Below are 23,634 nucleotides of genomic sequence, written 5' to 3' on the forward strand. Positions count from 1 at the left end.
TGACCAAAGTGAAGACGAGGCTGCAGCGATTTCTGGGAGATGTGTCGCTTCATAATTCTGTGAGATCCGATGAGTTGAACGCTCCTCACAGCAGAACCTCTGCAACTCACATCAGGTTGGTTTGTAATCTTTGGAACACTAGTGTATAAATATCTCCCCACCTATATATTTGAATAAGCTCACTTGAAAACCTCACACGGTCACATTTTAACACCACCCACTCCACCACACCTGTCAATGTCATTTTTTTTTCATTCATTAAGTTTAATGGTAGCTTGACTACTAATGTCATAGTGGAGCACAAGAGGGGTCCTACGGATGAGACAGTTTGACCTCTGACACTTTGGGTTGTGAAATGTAAAACGTACTTGTTCGACACAAACATGACTTCAAACTGGATCATTTGAAAGTTATTTTGAACATTGAATTTTGTTTATGTTATGTTTTAAAGTAACACGATCCAAACGCTGCAAAACGAGGTGACCAAAGTGAAGACGAGGCTGCAGCGATTTCTGGGAGATGTGTCGCCTCGTAATTCTGTGACATCAGATGAGTCGAACGTTCCTCGTGATAGAACCTCCGCAGCTCATGTCAGGTTGGTTTGCAATCTTTTACTTGGAACCACTCAGTCCATCTGTCCTTCAACACTTAGCAGAGGGACGGTCCAGCACATAGCTGAACGTTCATCTGTGTTTTAACATTAGCTTGTAAGTCCTTCAGTCTTCTGCCATTATTCAGGTCAGGGGACAGATTAAGAGAAGTCAGCAGGGGAAGAATAGTTGAGCTGGACCCAATGAGGCGAACAGCTGATGAAAAACCACGCTGTCCTCACAAGCAGAGACCACAACCTGTCATTAGTAAGTCCATCTGTCCTTCCTCTTTATTAATGTAACGTATGAGCTGCTAAACCCTCCAGAGCAAAGACAAACGTTCTATCGGGTTTGTCTGTCAGTTAAAGCGCTTTGAAATATCTGCCGATGTGATTAAGCGCCATACAAATGAAGATTGATTGATTGGTTAAAGGTGTTTTTTGTTCAGCATCGTCACAATATTCCATTTTCATGGTTTGTGATTAACAGACGGTCACAGATCCACGGACTTTCTTGCAGCAGACCTCAATCCTTCCGAGCAGTGGGCACTGATGAGGTGAGAGGCATGGACGTGTGTGACCTAAAGATACGCTGTGACCTAAAGATCTGTTTTACAGAACTGTCCATGGTTCATCCGTGTCTCTGGGATGTCTCGTGTCTCTTATCAGAGATGTTGTAGTCGTTCATTTAGTCTACCAGTAACTTCACCACTGCTACTGTCATCGTGGAGCGCATGAGGGCTTCTACGAATGGGATTGTTTGACCTTTAACACTTTGGGTTGTGAAACATTAAACGTACGTCTTACATACAAACATAACCTCAAACTGGATCGTTTGATGTGATTTTGAACGCTGAATTGTATGCGTGTTGTGTTTTACAGCAACACAATCCAAACACTGCAGAACGAGGTGACCAAAATGAAGACGAGGCTGCAGCGACTTCTGAGAGACGCGTCGCCTCATAGCTCTGTGAGATCAGTCAAGACCTCTGTGAGATCAAATGAATTGAATATTCCTCATAGTACAACATCTGCAGCTCATGTCAGGTTAGTTTTTAATCTTTTAGTTGGAACCGCTCAGTTCACCTGTCCTTCAACACTTAGCAGAGTGAAGCTCCAGCACATAGCTGACTACTTATTGGTGCTCAGGTCTGGGGACAGGTTGGGAGACGTCAGCAGGGGAAGGAGAGTTGAGTTGGACCCCATGAGGCGAACAGCTGATGAAAAACCACCCTGTGTTCACAGGCAGAGACCACAACCTGTCATCTGTAAGTCCATCTGACCTCCCTCCTTGTTATGTAATCAATGAGCTGTGTTTTCAGCACAGTCACAGTGTTCAGTGTTCGTGGTTTGTGATCCACAGACGGTCACAGATCCTCAGCACACAGCAGCTTCCAGCCAGCCTCGTCCCCTGATGGAGAGAGGAGGAGCGGACACTTACAACCCCTCAACAAAACTTTTCAAGTTTGAGACTTTGGTTCCGTCTGACAAGCTGCTTTGGACGTCAGAAGGTTCCATTACCTAGTGATATTGTGTCGTGTTTGAAAACATTATTTAGCTTTCTTTGAAAATATAAAAAGACTTGATTGAAATGGATTCCGAATTAGTATTAGACAGCCTTAATACATTTCACGTAAACATTTTACGTACACATCGGAGCAAACTGATACCCAGGAGCCACATCGGGGGAAGCAGTTTTGCAACAATCGTTGCAGTTACCATCTATACTATTACTACTAAGCCCTAAGATTTCAAAGCAGCACATAACATCTGAAGAGTTGTCCTCTGATTTATTAGTTCCCTGTGACCCCTTAAGACCCCTTAGGTGTACTGTGTGCCCCCAGAACCAGCACCAGACAAAGCGTAGCAGCATTTATTTATTATGCTCAAACTGTCACTTCATTTAAATCAGGGCTAAAAACAATTTTGTTTAGCATTTTCCTGAAACTGTTCGTTAATTATTTGCAGTATTTCTTATCATTAGCTTCAGTTTAAATATTTTATTCTCCTGTTTAATTTCCTTTTTCCTTTTACATGCTCTTTTATTGATATTTTATTGTCTAGTTTGAATGTTTTTTGTCTTTTAAACGTTTTTGTACTTCATTGCCTTTGTTAAGTACTTTGAATTGCCTGTGTAAGAATTGTGTGATGCGTCCCTCATTTGGGTGAATACCACCCAAAGAAGAAAACTCTGAGAGGGGTTTTTGATTGTGGAGCAGTGTTTAAAGGAATCTTCTTGAACTGCGTCATATTTTGAAACAAATTTTTTTTAAAGATCTATTTAGTCATACGTATAAAGCTATTTAGAAAGGCTTCCATTAAGCAAATAACCAGTAACCAGAAAAAAGAGCCAGGTCTTTATTGTAATGGTTTCCAATTTATTATTAGACAGCCTTAGTACATTTTACGTACACATGGAAGTATTGTTTGTGCTTCAACACTTGCAAACATACAGTCCTGGGAATTTATACAGCTTCAAGACAGACTAATGTTTCTTTATTAATTTTTATGTGGTAGATAATTCTGATATAAATTAAAAAAAAGAAGACATGAATCATATACAGTAGCTAATTATAATAAAAACCAAAATAAACGGAAACTCAAGCATTTGTTTCACAGAAGATGCATTATAGTGCAATATACAACATGTTTGTCCAGGAAAGAGGAGATTGAGGAGGAAATAAAAGTGAAAATAGGGTGGATTTAGGTTTTATTTTTGCAAAGCCATTCACCACTGGAGGGTTTTACATTGCACCAGAGAATGCAGATAAAGAAAATATAGACATCATATCTTTTTCTCAGTTCAGGACTAACAGCTACAGCTAAACATCACAGACACAGCGGCTTCACATTGGCATTTTTAAAGGAAAAGTATCACGACTTCAAAGGTCACCAGTCAACAGTGAGACACTAAAACAGCAACATATGGCAGATACACAACACTACTCAGTGCATGGCCCAGTTAAACATCATTACTAACCAAAGGTAAGACTTATTCTGACAGGATACAATACTGAAATACAACCGGCCCCTTTTTTAAGATTAGTCATTAAATATCAGCAAGCAACGGCCTTTTATGACACTAAAACGTGAATTTTGTCCAGAGAAAGGAAAATGTGTTGAGTTTCAGCAGCTGGAGGAGGGACGATTCTGGCTTGTTGGATTTTTCTTTTTTTTTTTTAAGCCAATACTTAAACAAAAATATCTGCTTGTAGTATCAAACACTCTGGAAGCAGATCTAGTTTTCACAATTGTACATATCAAATGAGTGTTTCTCACTTTACTCATTGTATTAAAGGTGTTTTAAACAAGTTATCGCTTTATTGTGGCCAAGGTTTACTCGATAACCTCAGAGCTGCGATTTTACAGATGAACAACTGAGCTGTGAAACATCAAATCAATTTCAAAGACTCAAAAAGAAGATTTGAAGAAGTGTATTGATTTTTGGAAAAAAAATCTTGTGTACTCTGCGGCTCCAGAACACCCACGCTGCTTAAAAACACTAACAATCCACACAAGTCCAAGCATGCTACTGAATATACAAACATCATAAATAAGCAGGCGGGACTCCTCTCTGATCAGAATATTTATATATCTATATATATATATATATTGCATGTCAAGAGGCCTAATTTTGCAACACCACCTTTCAAACTGCACATCCCTCCTCCACCCTCCTCCAGGAAAAGGAGGAAACACAAAGGATCAAACCAGAGAAACTGTCCACTTCTAGCAGGTACATAGCATACAACGATATATTTTGGTACTTTCAGTTGTAAATGGCCTTTAGTTCTGATATTTAAACCTTTCAGAATCAGCTCATTTCGTTGCATCCATTGTAAAACATGAGAATACTTGCAACAGTTTTATTCTTTGATACAACATATATATATATTTTTATTTTTTTTTAAAGCCTAAGATGTCTTTTTTTTTTTTCTTCTCAAGCAAGATGCATACAGAATAACGTAGGAGTCTCGGGGTAAGGATACAGAGGGGCAGCGGGGGAAGGAGGGGGAGAAATGCGATTGGAGGATTTTAGCTTGTCACTTCCTCGTCTGGTTTGTTCATGGCCTTGAGCTGCTCCAGTAGGGTGGTGGGGGTGAAGATGTTGGTCGATCCTGGTGACACGCACAAACAGAAGCAGTGTTAGATGTCCATATTTGTAAGGGAACCGTTGAAAAAAAATGTGTTTTCAGCTCATCCAAATATTAAAATCTCCTTTTTATTTGTTCTTTTATCTTTTCTCCTGTTCTAGATTTGAAACTTGACTTTTGCTGTGGACGGCACCGTGCAAAGTCAAGTTTACAAAAGTATCTATCTTTAGTATATGTTGAAAACAATTTGAAAAATAGCAAAAACTAAAATACAGATGGCTGTGCAGATATTAACTGTATTATTATAAATGCATCACTCAGTCTTTTTCATCCCATCACTGTGTGCAGGTTTGTGATTAAAATAAAAGGGAAACATATCCTATTGTTTGTCTAGATTTTCTTTTAATTCTGGTATCAAGTGTCATTTTAGATAGATACTTTATTAATCCCGGAGGAAATTGTATATATTTTAATTGTATTATATATTTAATTTAATTGTGTATATTATTTGTGTATATATATATATATATATATATATATATATATATATATATATATATATATATATATATATATATATATATATATATATATGAATATATAATGTATTATATATTTAATTTAATTGTATATATTTTAATCCAAATTTAATCATTGAATTTCATAATATAAAGTTAACCTGATATCATAACAACACCATACATAGTTCCTCTACCTCTGAATCTTATCACTTACTGTACATCCTTGTAAAAACTAAAGGAGCTGAACAATATAGAAACAGACTGATTAGGGATGGAACCTCACAAGTACCTCAGTACCTCATAAATATGAATGAAAATGTAAAAATTAGGAATCTGATAATGTCAGAATGAACTATTCTATCAGCTGAAGACACATTTCAGACATCGCAAAACTCAAAAAGGTGTGAACGGGAGTAAAGCAAACTGGTTTGTTGCTTCGTCACCTGATTTACATTTTTCCTGCCACCATCTCTATCCTCCATCATCCCATCTCCAGCAAACCATTTGATTTACTCCTCACACCCGTTCATCATTATTGACAGAATTCGATCTACATCAGTTTGTGTCTGTTGCAAAGCTGCATGTTTGATCCAGGTTGGAATTATTAGCTGCTTTACCTCAGCTGATCAGCTACAGGCAAATGAAAGTAAGATCCCACAAGGGCTCGAATCAGGACGTGGAGGGAGGTCAAGGTTAAAAACAGAAGAGAAAGAGGCAAGCCCATCTTGATCTGGGACGTCGTGATGTTGCTGAGTTCGTAGTGCTCAAGAATGGAGGTTTGGTGTTTAGTGTTGGTTTACAGAAGCCAACATCGGACTGACTTTGCCTGCTTCTCTGCTGTCCCCCCTCCCCCAAACACACAGCTTCATGGGCATCTAAGCCCCAGAAACACAAAGCCGTGGCGTTGATCTCCAACGCCACTAAATTACACATCTGAGGTTTAGACTACAGCGTAACAAAGACGACGACTTGTTTTAGTAAGTGATGGCCATTTTTGCTCAGAACGCGTTGGATGTAGCAGTATGCGAGGGGGCGTCCATACTGCTTGTGATGAGAGCTGCTCACTGAGAAAAACCATCAAACAAAAAGTTTGGAACAGGTGATGCTTTAGCAGGTTAGTTATGAATGAGATGGATGCCCAGCACTACAATATTCTACTTGTTGCTACGGGAACAGCAGGTAAAGAAAACCAGGTAGTCAAAGATGTCTATTATCTCCACCACAGATGAAATGACGTGACTGTTCCCAGTGAGGAACATCTGTTGGAAGCTGTGTCATGGTCTGCGGAAGAACTCATCTGCTTTAATGCAGACAGCGCCACCATGTGGCCATTGTGAAACACATCTTTTCTAGAAGGGAAACTTACTATTATTTGCTTTAAAACGAACTTCTGAACAGGATTTTTAGGATTAATCAAACTACATGTATTGTTCCTTAACCTGCCCCTCGATGTCAGCACCATGACACTTTCATGATCAAAGAAGATGATCAACATGTTTTAGTCCCTCTGCGGATGAGCCGTGAGCTACGTGAGCATGTGATGGTGGGCTGAGAGAAAGTGAACAAAAAATAATAATAATCAGGGGATCGGGGGTCCAAACAATAAAACAAACAATTTAAAAAAAAAAAAATCTTTGAAATCCACCATCAACTGAAGGACCTGTGCTGAAATAAACCAGAAACAAATTTAAAAAAAAGTGATTGTCTTTGCAAAAAGGGTTAACCAGAAAAAAAACAATGAGGACGGTTACATTGATAAAAGATGGATTCTGGGGGGTGGGGGTGGGGGGGTAGATTAAATCTGCAGTGGCTTTTTAACAGACTCAAAGAGGCTTTGGGTGGCTGTCAAGGGGCGATTTAATCCACCCAGCTGTGATGATGAGGGAGGCAGCAAGGATGGGGTGGGAAGGGGGGTCACGACCCACTCAGACATGGCCGCTCTTCAGCACCAACGTCACTAGAACTCAATGCGGTTGTTGGCTGTCATGGACTGACACAGTGGACAGATGTGTTGTTTTTTATGCACGTTTGTCTGTGATCAATAGAAAAATAATCGAACTGCTACTGCAATTGATTGACGGTAATTCATTTAGCAAAATTTTAAGTTTGCAACGCCAGCAGGGTCTCTAGAAGCCTGCAGAAAGTGATGATTCAGTCTGAGGTCTGCCAGTCGGGTGAACTGCAGACCTTCCTGTAAGGGCTGTAGACAGGTTACACCTGATTGGATAAAAAAAACTCCCGGTGAACCACTCTGATTGGTTCAGTCTCAGTCTACAGGAGTCTGTAGACTGGGGAGAGGGGGGTGTCTGATGGAGCGGTCCATGAAGTGAGGAAAGGTCAGTGGTGACCCATCCCTGAGGGATACAGGGAGGAGGAGGGTGGAGTTACGTAGAACAGTGCTGAGTGACCAAAGAAGAAGAACAGGGAGAAAGCCCTTGTGCTGCGGAGGTTCAGAAAGGGCTTCTTTGTACGGCTGCCTTTACTTTTTTCAGTGTGTTTCTCTCTCCCTCCCTTCCCAATCTGTCTCTGTCTCACTCGGCTGAGGGGTCAGCGTCCTCAAAGGACACCCTAGTGGACTCTCGGAAGTCGGGGTGCTGCAGGTCCGATAAGAATTTGGTGGGGGTGAGCATGTGGGTGGAACCTGTGGAGGAACAAGAGGTGGGCTTCACCACTCATCTCTCAGCACATGCCACACCCCCTTCCCCATTCTCGCCAAAAGAAACAAAACAGTTAAAAAAAATAAAAAATTTTAAAAATCAACCTGTCAGAATACATAATACACACAGACACACTCGCCATGTTGGACGAAAACAGGACTGGGACACACACACACATACACACACACACACACACACACAGGAAAAGACATGGCGTGGCTGCAATTTAAAGACAGGAGTTGTTTTTAAAGACGACAAGAAGAACTAACAAGACACTTCTCAATATATGATAATGACAAGGATTGGTTGGCAATGCTGTAACACATTCAATAAATAGTACAGTGGGGCTAAACGTGAAGGGATATTGTAACGTAACGCAGTAGGCAGGTGTCTACGGCTATTAAAATACAGATACCAGCACTGTATTTTAATGACTTTCATTATTGTGTAGATGAAATCCAGTTATTCGACCGGTTATACCTTGGTACTAAAAAAAAATAAACATCCTGCATCAAGATGCACGGCTTCACTGCATCGCAGAGTTTTAGAAAAATCTTTTTTTAAGCAGATTTTTAGCAGATTTTTTTAGTTTTTATAATCCAGTGTGCCTTATATATGAAAAAAAGCTTTAGAATGGGCCATTCATTGGTGGTGCGCCTTTTGCTTTTCACTCAATACTTTTCTTTGCTTTTAATTCATATATTCTCCTGTGGATTTTTAAAAATTTTATTTAAAACTTGCGTCTGATGATCGTGCGTCCCTGTCAAAAAAAATAGAACGCTGGTAATACAGATATAAGGTGGTTTAATATCAGTATGGGGAGGGTTCATAAGCGATTCAATTACCGTAAATAATAAAATAAAATAGTTTTTCACTTTATGGTGGAATTTTGTTTTTCACGGGTGGTCCTGGAATCCATTAACCGTGAATAACGAAGGATTACTAATCAGAAAGAGGCCCGAAACGCGTGAGCTCTGTTAAAAAGTCATCCAGGCTTTCATCATCTCTAGGATTATAAAATTCTATTTTGCTCTTGTTTTTAGTGTTCGGAACATTCAGGCCGTAGCTGATCGGTCCTCATGTTTATCAAAGGGCTATTCTGTAACTGATGTTTTACTATTTTTAATCATTTTAGTATTGTTGACATTTTTAAGTTGTGTTTTTATTGTGTAACGTTTTTACAGATGTTTCACCTTGGGCATTAGAATTTCTTTTCATCTCACCTGGGTTCTGTGGTTCTGTTCTCCTCTGTACTATTTTTCATTAGCTGTATAAAAAGCTGCCTTCTTAGACCGGTCGACTTTGCGGATCCAGCCTCACAATTTTCTGAAAATGCGTCTATGTTGGTGACCTCTGAACTGGGATACAGAGGAGAAACATCTCCACTCTATTTGCTTAACAACAAACAGAGTTTGCCCCCCCCCCCCCATGCCTCTGTCAGACAGCTGCTGTTCACCCTGGAAGTGCAGTCGCCCCTTGTGTGGCAACGCAGCTTCAACCACCAGAGGTCAGCAGAGTGAGGGATTTTCAGCGTATGTCTAGTTGTGTGTGTGTGTACTTGTTTCTGTGTGTGTGTGTGTGTGTGTGTGTGTGTTTGAGTTGCCGTGTGTTAAACTCCAGGCACAAATCCGTCTTTCTGGTTTCCACCTGTTCTCAGCGGCGCTACTCACCAGTGATGGCCTCCCACTTCCCATTGGCCTGTGTGACCTCATAGGCGCAGCGCATCTCGCTGAAGGACACGCCCCCGATGATGAAGACGATGACGCGTGGACCGGTGCGGTACTCTCCGGGGGTCTTGTTCTTGTGCCAGTGGCCGTACCGAGCACTGTCGGAGCAGAGAGGATGGAAAGGGTTATCTTTGGAAATTCAGTCATTCTAAAATAAAAATAAAGTTTGAACAGCTGAGGGATCTGATTGAACTACCTGATAAATACCATCATTATAGTGTGTGTGTGAGTGTGTGTGTGTGTGTCAGTGTGTGTGTGTACCTGACTGCAGTGGTGCTGAAAGAGGCGGAGGAGCGGGTAGAGATGTAGGGGTAGTGTTTGGTGTCCAGCTTATCATCGATAGCATCCTGCAGGAGGACAGACAGACAACCAACACCATTAATGGTCAGCGTTTATTTAGACACTCATTTCACTCAGGGCTTTGCTGGCGTCATGTCGCTTAGCAACCATGTTGGGCTCACTAACAGAGGTTCAATGGAGAACCGGCTTTGCACAAATAGAGGGCCTAAATAGAGTTGACTGGAGCAGACTCATATGCAGATAAAAACACAAATATGATAATAAACCCCATAGTTAATTCAAAATATCACAAAGAAAACATGAAACGCTGAAAATTAGAAATGAAATAGGATTTTGAAGGCGGGACATTTTATCAGTAATGCGGTTAACCGTCACCTGAGGTGAAGATTCACGTTCTTGAAGGCTCCATTAACGCTTTACTTCTCATCCATTCAAAATGTTCAAAGACGCTGATCCAAACTGTGGTCACAGCCATTCAAACTCACCTCCATGATGTCTTTGACCAGCGGTGTCCAGCGGGACAGCTGGTAGGTCTGTTCGCTCACACGCTCCTTCCTGTCCACCTTCTTTCCTCTGCGGAGGGTGGACTGATGCAAATGTAAAACGGATGATCGATTATTCAGAATTTGATAAATAGATCTCAACATGGCGGAAGGCATCATCCAATCAGGCTCTTACGTCTGTGATGATGGGGACGCCCAGGTGAGCCATGTTGGTGATGATCTCGCTGTCCTCTGGGGGGATCTGAGCGTGTTGGATCAGCTTGTTCAGGTTCTCCTCCGTGATGCCTGAACACACAGGACATTCCTCATGAATGTACATTTCTCACTTCAATTCATGACTTAGGGAAAAGAAGGAATCTTTACAACGATCTCATTTCTCATCACAACGGATTGTCGGGTCTAATGTTTTATGTTCCTGTACAATCAGCAGGTCCAGGAAGGGTAAAGAGTTACTGACAAGGAGACAACAACACGACGAGAAGATGATTCAAAAAAGTAGGAAAAATCTAAATGCAAAACAAGGTCTTTAAGGGACGGACATTTAGAAAATCCCACATTTGCTTTATTGATAGTTGTCTATCTTTACCGTTCTTGAGGAAAATGTAGAGGAGGATGATGCGGATCTTGTCGTATGTGCTGACGTTGGCATCCAGCAGGATGGGAACGATGGCCCTCATGGGATCCTTGATCTTTTCTCCCTCAGCATCCGTGCCCATCGCCAGATCCTGGAACAGAGAACAGGTATCTCATGCTTATGGTATTTAAAAATTAGTTCAGTAAAAAAAAAAAAAGACAAATTCATATTTATTCCCACAGATTGCAAAAACTCTGAGTCGTGTGTAACAACTCTGCTCGTTATTTCCTCTTCCCTCTTTACTTTCGCTCTCACCTGTTCCACGCGACACAGCTTGTCCACTGTCCCCTGGTAGTGCTTCATGCAGTCCTCGGCCAGCTGCAGATGAGTGGAGTACTGAGAAACACAAACAGGTCAGCACACGTTCCTCCACACAGAGAATCTACATCCCAGTGGACACAGACACCTTGCTCAGCTCCTTCTGGTACTGAGGCATCTTCTTCAGCATCTGTGACAGGTCCCTCATCGTGGTCTGTGAACATAAAAAATAAAAGTATTAAAGTGTGCTCAGCGACTTCTGTACGAGATATTAGATGACTAAATAACTGAAAACCGACCACAGACGGAGGCGTGATGGCAGAACAACCAGTTGGAGAAACACAAAGTAGTTCTCTGTGAAAGTCTTTGATAACAAGACTTGAAACTCAAATGATTAAATCACGGATTCATATGAACATTTTTCTTCTTGGTTCTGGTCCTCGGTTGTTTGTTCCTTTTATTTTGAAAGGAATAGATCCTTTGGTGTCACTATTTCCTGTTTTATTTTATAAGTTCATTCTTATTCTGTGTTTTTCCTTTATACTGCTGTGCTGTTAATTTTTTTTTTTTTTTAAATTCTGTGTTTGGACTTTTGAACTACAGAATTTCCTTTTCCTCCTCTCTGTGAGGCCTGTATTCTTCTTTCTTTACGTGTTTGCCTCGTGACGTTTTCTGTGACTTTTCACCAGTGTGTGTGTTTCCCATTAAGTTTTTCCCAGCGACTTCTTTTTTGATTATTATGGTTTCTGACCCAGAGCTATTTTTTTAAAATTATTAAATATGTGAGCTGTACCTACAGTAGTGCCTTTATTGTGTCAATCCAGGCTGAATCTTGACTTGTGTTGTTTTTTGTAATATATAATTGATGCTGTTAAGAATGAAGAACAATAAAAATCCAAATTCAATATATTTTATGAATATTAATACAGGAACATTTTGAATAATGCACATGGGGCAGCATAGAGTTACAGTTAATATTGATAACAACAATTATCTATGTATTCATTTATAATGCCTAGAATTGGCAACCATAAACAACCATAAACATAAACAAACATAAACACTTTGTTTACAACTGATGACAACTGCATCAGAGCCAAATTAAAACGAAATCTAAATACATCACTAGTTTTAGTCCATTGATTATGACACTAGTCAGAAAGCAGCATGTTTTTTCTTTACCTTATCTCCAGTGTTCATCCTCTTACTGGAAGAAAACTCCTTGAGCTGGCGTGTCACTTCCCTGATGACAGAAAGACATGCGAGACGTGAGAACAGCCGTTACCGAATTCATTCAGTATGCAAATACGCACGAGATCTAATGAAGCATGACGAGCGGTACTCACTGGGACACCTCCGCTATGTGTTTGTGTCTCAGGCTCACCCACAGGTCATCGTCTTCGTGCAGGAGAACCTCCTTCTCACGAGAATCTCCAATGCCACTGGTCTCATACCTGCGCAAGAAAACACAGATCCTGACTGAAAAGGCAAGTCCATCAGGGGGGAGTCCAAACCTCTGATTTCTATTTGTGCATTTGTGCTCTTCATACTTGTACACGTCGTTTTCAATGGGCAGCAGGTCGTAGCCCATGGCCTGGAAGGTGAGCTCATGCAGGACAGGAGAAACGGGGTCAAACGCCCTGTCCAGGATGATCAGCTGAGAGCGAGCTTTATCCGGACCCTACGGAGGGGAACACACAGATACAGGACTGACATACAGATCGAAATTAATACAAATCTTTTAAAAAATGGAGCTGCTGTCCTTCCAATTGCCCCTACTGTTGTTCTGTCAGTGTGTGTTCATTACTGATCAGTGTGCATGTGTGAATGCTAGCTGGCGCTGACAAGACTTCAATGTTCGTGTGACTAGAAATGCGCTCAGTTCTCCTGGGCTCACCTCTCCCATAGTAGGGTCGTCGGCCTTGTAGGCGTCCAGTTTGTCCTGAACCAGCTGGGCCAGGGTGGCGTTATCCTTGTATTCACTGAGAGAGAGAGAAGAGGGGGGGGGGGGATTATTTTGGGAAAACGCTGAATCAATCTTACATGAACGACAGACAGGACATCAGGTGATTTATCAACAGATATCGGCATTTAAAATATTATTCATAATTAGCAATTTTCTATTTTTAGCTGAACTTATGATCCGTGATTGAAGTCTGTTTCACAACTTTACTCCTAATCGTTTAACAAACTCGGCATCTCCAGCTTTATCTTTTGAAAACCCTCGTCGGCTCAAATAAGTCATTTCACGACTTATCGATAGTTTAGATTCAGAAACCCTCAATGCCAGCGTGTCCTCGCCGCTCACCCTCTGTATCTGACAGCAGGGTATTCCTTCAGGGTGGCGCAGAGCGTGGCGATCTGCTCGGCCAGCCGCTCCATCACCGGGTTCTTCAGCTGGGTCTTATGGGGGCTGTAGAAGCTGTGGAAGGCGTCTGGATTGTCTAGAGAGTACACCTGCGCACAAACACTCACACAATTTAAAGCTGCTCCAGAATTTTATCATTTGTTCCGTCTGCTCTGATGTCCTGATTTCTCTTTCCCCCAGAATCCTCCATTCTTCTGTCCTTTGCTCTCTTTATTTCCTCTCCTCTCCTTTCTGCCTGTGCATCACTCCTCACCCCCCCCCCATCTGTCCACCATCACATGCTACCCCTGCAGAAGGGTTCCTACGCTACCTCGACTATCATTGGCTACTGCCGATTGTAGGATTCTCCATCATCCAATGGAGCGGTGGTATGGGCATGTGGGCGGGGCTATGAGGCAGCTTTTTCCCTGGAGCGGAAACCACTGACTCTGAATTAATCACAGTCGACAAGGAGAGGAGCAAAGCATTGTGGGCCGAGCAGCATCTTCAGGATAGTAAAGGAGCGAAAGACAGTTAAAAAATACAAGAGACCAAACCCACATTGATGCCATGTGTGTTTAGAGATGAATATTCTGACGCCATGGCGACGTAACGTCACACTCTAGGACTCTATGGAGACACCAGTGAGTCAGCAGTATCATCAGTGGCCACTTGAACGTGTGTGTTTGTCTCTTTATCCATCCTGACCACAACAACCACACCGTCACTATTCCTGTGGGTTCCATCGCCATCGATCTCTCTCTGCTCTCGCTCCACCTCTTCCTCTATTTTTAACTCACAGCGACGAGCAAAACGTGGAACGTTCGTTATCGTCATCGTCACACACGGAGGGATGTTTTACCTGAGACTCATAGGGCAAGAAGGCGATGTTGATCTCGGTCAGAGTCTTGATGGTTTTGGAAGCACGGCTCTTCACCAGCTCATTGAACAGAGGATCGGGACAGGCTGGGAACGGTGGGACAGAAATATACGTAAGAATCACGATTTATGTTTGACAGAAATAGGTTGTTTGTTTGTTACTCACAGTCAGTGAAGAAAACATGGGCAGCCTTGTATTTAGCTGAATGGGGGTCCTTGAAGTCTGAGATGAGGGTGTGGACGGACTGGGGGGCAGACAAACAGAGACAACAACCTTTTGTGAAAGTGTGTTGACTGCAGCGAGTCCTAGTGTTTGATCAATCACTAAATACCAGAGGCTTTATACGAGCAATATACCAGAAATAATTTAAAAAGCTTCTGGGAAAAAAAGGCCAGGAAACCTAGAAAGAAGAAATACAACCAAACAGAAAAACAAAATAATACTTGGAGAGGAAAAAAAAATCAAATATTGACTTTAAAGCAGTAAAATATGTGAAATCTAGTCATGTCAGCAGGCATGTCCCACCATCCTGACTCTGACAGGATGCTGTGTGTTCATGCCCGCGCCATTTGTGTTCCTTTCTGTCTTGAAAGCGCGACCACGGAAACAAAGAAGTGTCCATGTGCGCTATTTGCCTGATTTGCTGAGTCAACATTGGTGTATTTGGAACACGCAGTCGCCTTTCCGATCTCTGCTGAAGCCACAGACCCCGCTGTCGTAGAAAAAAAAAAAAAAATCTGAGCGAGAAGGGGCGGGGCAGCAAATTCACCTTTTCAGTGGGCGTGATGAGATAAATGGACTCCAGGCTGGGGAGGGGCTCTCGTCGCTTGTTGATGTCCTCCACGACTAGAGAGGCAGAAACAGAAGCGTGAGCAGAGGCGGGCAGACGACCAGGAGGGAAACGGGACAGAAACCAAAAGGGGAACGTCTTACTGGTGATGCCTTCCGTCATGATGTCGGTCATCTTGCAGCAGGACGACAACATCCTCATGCTGAGCTGATCCACGATCAGCGCCTAGCAACAGGGAAGAGAACACAGACCATACAAACACTGATTATTATTCAGGTTATATATACCCTTAACAACAGCATTGGTTCTGTCTGTACGCACGTCAGGCTTCCTGTTACCGTGGTTTTCTTTTAGATGGGAGATATTTCAGACGTCAGTGAGCAGCTTTAGTGGTTTAAAGTTATAATATTAAGACCACGTCATCTGGCATTTACTGAAATAAGAAATGCTTAAAGCAGTTCCACTGACACTGAGTACAGCTGTTATAAATATAGATAATAATATAGTATAAACTGTCAGTATTGCAGGAGATGGATGATGTAAAACGATCTGTTTCCTCTTAAAAATAAAAACCCAAATAAAGAAACAAAATAAAAATAAAACATGGATGTCTTTTCTCTCATTATTAATGCAGAGCTTTAGTGTCTAAATAAGATGCAGGGTTTAACATTAAAATGTGAACCTCTGACCTCAGGCCCTGATCATTATTCCAAGGTTGTTTCCTGTGAACTCTTACCTTCCATTCTCCCTTCTTCTTCACCTTCTTGATGACATCATTCATAATCTCTGTGAAAGAAAACAACACAAGTTTAATAAAAATACAGATAATGACTATGGCTTTATTCTCTATATCAATAATATGAATTTATGTTTAGATTATTCTATTTGTCTGTGATTTCTCCATTACATTTGGAAATTTAAAAAATGAACAAAGACACAAAGCAGTCTGGGTAAAAAAAACGACGTCATAAAACTGTCAATTTGTGTGTTTAATACAAATCCTGAATAATTCCCGCTGTCAGTTTTAAAGGGAAGGAAAACAAATCCACCCTTTTGTCCAAATACTTCTTGACAAACCCGTCAAGTAGTTGAAGCCTTACAGAGAGAGACGCTGACAGGCCGACAGGATCTGTGTTGTTTTACCAAGTGGAAACTCCTTTTCTTTAAACTACAAAAATACATCAACACAGCTGGAACCTTTTAGCTTAGCATTTATTGTTAGCAGCTCCCCTGACTCCAGTGAAATCAACACTATCCTATCCTAACGCATCCTAACGCAACACGACTGAAACTCCCAGAATGCAATTCCTACGCAGAAGTCAAATCTGGCCTCCAACAAGGTTAATGACCACAGACACCAGTGGAATAAATCATCTCAATGAGGCCAGGGTGGACATGTGGGGGCTGCTGGGGGGGGGGGGGGGCGCTGCTGGGTCCTCAGTGATGATCCATAGAGGGGACAATAAAACCGCCCACCGTGGGGGGGCGCGTTCACGTCACCGCAGGAATATTGGCCCGATCACCGGCCTGACCATCTGCCAGATGTATTAAATAAATCCATTTAGGATGAATGACTGTTAAACATCACACTGGATCACCACTAATATAAAGGGCTAAGCCCCAGCTGGGGATTACTGCAGATTATGAAACACTCAGACAAACAGAGATTACAGAATACACATCAGATAAAGATCTGTGTGTGTGTGTGTGTGTGTAAACGGAAGGCAACTTTTTGGTTGTTTCCCTCCGAAACAGCCAATGCTAAACACACACACACACACACACACAGTTTACTCTTATCAGAAATAAGAATAGTTTTTAATACACTTCTGCCACAAAATGGTCACAAAACAGGAAGATCTGAACACAAAGACGTGCTGCACCTCATCTGGGAGGTGTGAGGCTTCCTGATCATGCTCTGAGTCATAAACTGTTGGCTTTCATAATGAGTTGAGTTCATGTTGCTCTATCAATCTATCATTCATTCATTCATTCATTCATTCATTCAACATTAACTCATGTTTCAGGAGCCGTCACCTCTCCTGATCCTGATCTAACGTGACCCAGTGAATCCAGACACCTCCTGTGAGTCAGACGAGCCGCGTTCGATCTCCTGAGAGACGCGTCTTTAAATAGTGCCGACATTATTCTCACTAAGTGATGAAATGAGAGATTCCCAGACTCCTGTGTCCTGCTCTGAAAACTGCTGTGTCAGCAGAACAGCAGAGCAAACAGAAGTAAAAACAGACAGTAACACAAAAAATCTTTTTATTGAGTGCTTTAGCTTTGATGATGTTGAAGCTAAATGCTAATATAAATGATTCTAAAGTTTATGCTGCTGTTTTTTGGGGGTTTTTTTAAATGCAGAAGCAGCCAGGAAGTTCTCTGCTCCCTTTTCCTTTTCCTCTGCAGCAGATAACACGTTTCCTCTTGAGCTGGGCTGCGGCGTTGTTCTGCTTCATGGTTTTTGGATCAATGTAGTGGGTTAGAGGTACTTTATAAATAAGAGTTTAAAAATGTCTGAAAAATTACTGTGAGACAAAGTCTCACAAATATCAATGCTGACAAAAAAATAAAATATTTCATACGTCACCTCAGATTTTTCAAAAGCTTCACACGTTACTCTAATGTTCAATTTTCTAGAAAAAAAAAACAATGAAATTTATAGATTAAAAAAACATTTTAAAAAATAGATTTAATAACGACGTGCTAAACCTCACCGAGTCGTGTTTAGTATTAATAACAAAAACAAGTCCCTGATGGTGAAACAGCTAACTGCTGAGTGAGACAATAGAGCCCTGAAATAACACCACACACACACACACACACACACACACACACACACACACACACACACACACACACACACACACACACACACACACACACACACACGTAATCCCTAACAGGACACACATCCTCATGGAAGGACAAAAACCACAGGAGCAAAGTTTTGAACAAACTATGAAGGATGAATTTTTTAAAAAAAAGGACTAAATCAAATATGAAGCACATTACATTATAAAAACTACACTTCCCTGATATTTATCCACTAACAGCGTGTGAATTGCTGCATAATGTGGACGACCGGGTCAGGGTAAACACAGGCTCGACTCCAGCAGTGAACCGATGACAGTTTCTCACCCCCCCCCCCCCCCCTTCATGGACTTTCACCTATGAGATCATGACCCGTTTTTTCTCTGATGTCAGCGTGACTAGAGCGACCACGCCGGCACTGATGTTAAAGAGACAGGCAGACCTTTTGTTCACGAGAACGACACTTAAGCTTCACTCATGTCCTTAAAACACAGACGCACACGGCGCTGTCTAATTCAGGATCTGACCATGACAGACCTGTATTCACCCAACCCCCCCATCATGAATCCGTAGATTCTATAACCCTTAAAATCCATCAAGCCAAAGGTTGTGCAAGTTGCAGGGGGGGGTGAAGGTCAAATAGCCATATCAGGAAACACACTGATGTGAGGATCCTTCCCCACGACCTGCACTGACGGGTGATGAAGAAGAGAAGGACAGCAATATCTGACATCTCTGTAGTACTGATGGTAGACTGATCTCCTCCTAAGTAGGTCAAATACTTATGCAGTGTATCCCTAAATGCTCTCATTACAATATGTTAATGAGAGTAGCCCATAATATGTTAAGGAAAACTCAGAGGAAGGAAACTCTATTCTTGCAGGATGAGGTGATAATATTCACCAGCTTCCAGAACAGGATTTTTTTCCCCCTATAGTTTCTATAGATTCGAATTTAATGTGAGGTGGTAATGATGACACAAAACTGTAGGAAATGAAAGAGGGGAAGTGATTATGCTGTAAAAGTCCTCCAATAATTTACCTTTAGAAAATCCCACAGGAGCAGCTTGAAGATGGATTCATTATAATATATAACAAAGAGAGATCACAGAATGAAGATGGCCCCTGACGGCTATCTGCTTCTACAACAGAATTATCCCACATTGATATTTTACTAACTAATAGATTAATAAATTCAAGGGGTGTTTATTTTGGCTCGTGAGACGGGCTCCGGCTCCCAGCGACCCGCTGCGGCGGATACAGCGGTGGTAATCTGAAAATGACTGACTGTTTCTCTCTTTCAGTCGCTGGAGGGCGAACCTCTGGAAGACGTTGGGTTTCACGCTGCAGAGACGCTGCACACCCTCTGTTTAGCCTCCATCACAGCCGAGGCTGCAGTCCTTCTGGCCTGTCGGTACCCTGCAACTGCTTCAGGAGTCCCCAGGGACAACATGCCCCTGAAGGCCTCCTTCTTCAGTCGGATGGCTTCCCTGACCACCGGGGTCCACCACGGTGTTCGAGAGTTCCCCCCCCCCACAACCTTAAGGCGTAGGGAGGTGACCCTCTCGTCTGGGGTAAACTCCAACACAGCGGCGCTCAGCCGGGGTCTTGTGAGTATCCCCACACCCGCCCTGCGCCTCACGCCCGACACAACTCCAGAGTATAATAAGGTCCAACCCCTGTCCAGGAGTTTGGATCCAGAACCGAGGCTATGCGTGGAGGTAAGCCCCACCAGATCCAACTGGTAGCGCTCCACCTCCAACACAAGCTCCGGCTCCTTCCTCGCCAGTCAGGTGACATTCCACGTCCCCAAAGCCAACTTCTGCCGCCCGGGTCTGGTCCGTCGTGACCCCCTGTCGTCACTGCCACCCATATGGCAGCGCACCCGACCCCATCGGTCTGCCCTGCGGGTGGTGGGTCCACAGCGCTGGGGAAAATCCAAATTGCCTTTTTGGGCTGAGCCCGGCCGGGCCCCGTGGCAGACCTGGGGACCAGGCGCTCGCTGACGGGACCTCCATCCAGGCCTGGCTCCAGACGTGGGCCCCGGGCTTCCTCCGGGCAGGGTCACATTTTTCCCTTTTCGATTTTTCATGGGGTCTAATGAACCATTCTCTGTCTGGCCCTTCACCCGAGACCTGTTCACGTTGGGTGACTCTACCAGGAGTACAAGAGTCCCGACAACATAGCTCCCAGGCACACAAACCTCTCCACCACGATAAGGTGATGGCTCCTTGGAGAGACTGTGGGTTCTTTTGGGTTCATTTTTAAGGGTATAAATTAGTCCTTAAGCCTAAACAGAAGTTCTAATTGTGCTATTTTATTCAACGATATTCTCACTTTGATCGCACGTTCAGCGTCCTGTATTGATATCGTGATTTTAATGAATGACACACGTGGTCTAGAAGCTCAGGGGTCACCGCTGGCCGCCGACACCATTCGGTCTCCTCCTGGGACTCACGCTCACATGCAGTCCAGAGAAGGGATGGCGACGCTCTGCCTGCCACCCATCCCCCTCCTGCTACATCCACTGCTGCAGAAAAGACCCATGATGGTGCCCCCCCCCCCCTTCTCAACCCTACCACCTCCACCAATCCCATCGCAGCTCCACCTCAGCCAAACAGAGTGCAGGTGTTCACTGCTGCCTCCCTGCCTTCACCTACTGGGACTCACAGGAGTGTTTACACTGTTCCTGAAAAATCAGTCGACTCTGAGAGCCAACGAGTGTCTGCCTGTAGTTTTGCACTCTGCGTTGTGTGATTACCAATCACAAGGCTTAAATAACTGAGTGACACAAGACAGAATAACATCTAGCACGCGTTGCTGTGTTGTATTCGGTTGCAGATGATGGCCTTAAATAAATGCATTCTGTTATAATTAGGGATAAATCTACCTGTGATGAATCACACTAACAATAAAAATCACCAGCCTCTAAAATATAAGAGCACAGCTGCCCATACTGGTTATTATATAACCAGTGTGATCTAAAATGTTATTGATTAGCAACATTTCATTAGTAAATTGGAAATAACACAAAGGCTTGATTGAGATTTTGGCCGAGACACTGACATTTTTCTCAGCTTCCTTCGACACACAGTCTGTGTGTATGAACGAGTCTTTGTTGGACGCACTGATATGTAAAAATAACCTAAAGATATTTTTAAACATAATGTGATATTGTTTAAATTTCAGTCCTCCATGTTGGAGACCTGATTCCCAGCCGAAGCACAGACCTTTTCTCTACATCTCATTGCAGAAAAACAGTGTCTGGTTCTGGCTGAGGTTGGTTGCGTGTTTGCGCGCCTGTATGTGATGGTGTGGGGGTTGGGGGACCAAATATTTGCAGTAGGATATGTGATAGATATGACCACTGGTCCTGATCACGGGGTCTTGGTCCCCAGAACCGTCTTGACTCCAGAATGGAGTGAAATCTGAGACAGAACCGATGATCCGAACACCAGCAGGGCCCGTGTCAGAGCGCGTCACCGCAGGTTAATAGGACGTGGATTAACATCCGGATTAACGGAGGAAACATAAGAACCCGGTTTTCTGAGCGAGTCCTTCACCTGCTCAACTCCTGCACCCATTTGAACCTACAGAGAATCGAGCTGCGCCTCCATGTTCGGGCCTCCATCGATGGAGCGTCAGCAGAAATAAAGCATCCCGAGCGGAGGCTGGGCTGGACCGATGGCGCGCCGCCAGTAGGGGACATGATGATGATGATGATGATGATGATGGCTGCCTGTGTAGAAATAATGCGGAATTTCTCGCGTTTCTAGTCAACTTTCCAGTCGTGGATCCAGTCCGCCATTAATGAGGATCCTTTTATTCTCCGCTCATCCCCCCCCCCCAGTCCGTCCATCGGAGGGGCGAGGCGCGGCGCGGATCGGGGCATCCCGCAGACGCTCATCTCGTCTCTTCGTGACTAATTGTATTACATCAGATTAATGATTTTAATGGCCGAATCTGTGAGAATTAATGGCGAAGACCGCAGTTTATGCTGCAACTCCCAACACAAACGCGAAGTAACCCCGCACCGAACGGTGGTTTAGGGGCTGGAAAGGGCGTGTGTGCGCTACGGTTACCTCCAGGCGGTCAGTCTACGTTCACAACCAGTGCGCTTTCATCTCAGTTTTAAAACCAGTTCGAGTCTCTGTCGCTTGGAAATAAAATTGCGCATCGGCGCCGCAGGGAAAACGACGGGATGGAGCCGCTGCGGTTATTCTAGAGATCGACAGTGGAATATAATCTAACACCAACAGAACCACCTTCATCACCATCACCACCATCATCATCATCATCATCACCATCCTGATGAATTAGCTTGACATCCGCATCCTGCCAAAACACACACAAGGGCACACACACCGGCGGTGGCGCGCACTGCGCACCGCCGCGTCTCAACGCAATCAGACGGAAAGGGCACAAAAACAGTCTTACTTTCTCCGACCACCGCCTTCAATCCGATGGGTGCCATGATGCTGCTGAGTGTTGGACCGACTGCTCACCCTCCGCTTCCTCACTATCTCTCCCCCTCTCCCTGTTCACCTTGCATCGCTGCGGAGGAGCCTCCAGTTGAAACGTCACCGCGTATCCTTCCGCTGCCCCCGTCCATTGGCGCGTCTTAACGCACGGAGGGATCGATACCGCAGCCTTCAACTGGACCTTCAATCGGAGATTAGAAACCACTTCCAGTTTACAGTATGGATAGTTTATTGTAGGCTGGTTTGATTTCAAATTTGATACTGATCTAATGATTAGCATTGATGATCAGGATCGATGAGCAGCCGCGTCATCCATGAATTGTGATGCCTCCCAGCATGGATTCACTTAAAGCGTTTAGAGAGAAAGGAAATCAGAAATAATCACATTTCAGTTGTAGAAATTAATGCTGGATTCATGTATTAAGTATTTTAGTAAGTTAGGTGTTAATAATCAATAATTTATTGATTTTACTGGACGATTAAACAACTTCGAACATTTACTGCTCGACTAACCTGGGATTTGAATTAACAATGTTATTCTATTTGGCTGACTGGCAAAATGGTTGATAATAAAATTACAGAATTACTTATCTATAGATAGATGGATGGATGGATGGATGGATGGATGGATGTATAGATAGATAGATAGATAGATAGATAGATAGATAGATAGATAGATAGATAGATAGATAGATAGATAGATAGATAGATAGACACTTTATGAATTATTATTACAGAATATTATTCTCATTAGAATATTAGAATATTGCAATGTGCATTGTTTTCATTAAAACCTGCATTATTTTACACATATAGAGTACTTTCACCTGGATTCTCACTGTGGGTGTTTTTTCGTTTATTTGCTGGGGGTTCTCAGCTACTGTAGGTAACGATGTGTCCACTAGAGGGCAGCACCCGCCTGTCTGACGCTGAACTCTGACCCTGAACATCAAGGAAAACGTTTCTGCACGAACTGACAAACCCGTATTCAATCCCATCTGAGAATTAAAGATGAGATTTTAATTTTATGCAATTTA

General features: G+C 43.0%; 1 protein-coding gene across 2 annotated transcripts; it reads right to left on the reverse strand.

The window, feature by feature from the left end:
• Nucleotides 1-2,952: 2,952 nt before the first annotated feature.
• On the reverse strand, nt 2,953-22,725 carry stxbp1a (syntaxin binding protein 1a). 2 transcript variants are annotated; one of them, XM_068334023.1, is made up of 20 exons: nt 22,554-22,725; nt 16,037-16,086; nt 15,444-15,525; nt 15,280-15,356; nt 14,676-14,754; nt 14,493-14,596; nt 13,592-13,740; nt 13,181-13,265; nt 12,834-12,964; nt 12,630-12,737; nt 12,466-12,526; nt 11,432-11,497; nt 11,281-11,361; nt 10,978-11,116; nt 10,567-10,676; nt 10,374-10,475; nt 9,850-9,935; nt 9,532-9,686; nt 7,688-7,845; nt 4,573-4,707 (listed from the first exon to the last, which is right to left on the reverse strand). In XM_068334023.1, exons 1-19 carry the CDS (start codon nt 22,588-22,590, stop codon nt 7,736-7,738), a joined length of 1,812 nt encoding a protein of 603 aa, XP_068190124.1. In that variant the 5' UTR covers nt 22,591-22,725; the 3' UTR covers nt 4,573-4,707; nt 7,688-7,735. The 2 variants fall into 2 exon arrangements, with proteins under 2 accessions (XP_068190125.1, XP_068190124.1); XM_068334024.1 differs by lacking the exon at nt 7,688-7,845 and having other exon boundaries at nt 2,953-4,707; nt 22,554-22,721.
• Between the last annotated feature and the right edge of the window lie 909 nt (nt 22,726-23,634).

The sequence above is a fragment of the Antennarius striatus genome, chromosome 15 (genome assembly GCF_040054535.1).
Source record: "Antennarius striatus isolate MH-2024 chromosome 15, ASM4005453v1, whole genome shotgun sequence".
NCBI classification, from domain to species: Eukaryota; Metazoa; Chordata; class Actinopteri; order Lophiiformes; family Antennariidae; genus Antennarius; species Antennarius striatus.

What these genes read in the sequence shown, in the direction of transcription:
- stxbp1a (XM_068334023.1), bottom strand. Translation starts at nt 22,590, where the DNA reads ATGGCACCCATCGGATTGAAGGCGGTGGTCGGAGAAA. An exon ending in AGAAGAAGGGAGAATGGAAG is followed by an intron (nt 15,526 to 16,036) that starts GTAAGAGTTCAC and finishes CCCTGTTGCTAG; the next exon opens with GCGCTGATCGTGGATCAGCT. An exon ending in CACATAGCGGAGGTGTCCCA is followed by an intron (nt 12,527 to 12,629) that starts GTGAGTACCGCT and finishes TTCTGTCATCAG; the next exon opens with GGAAGTGACACGCCAGCTCA.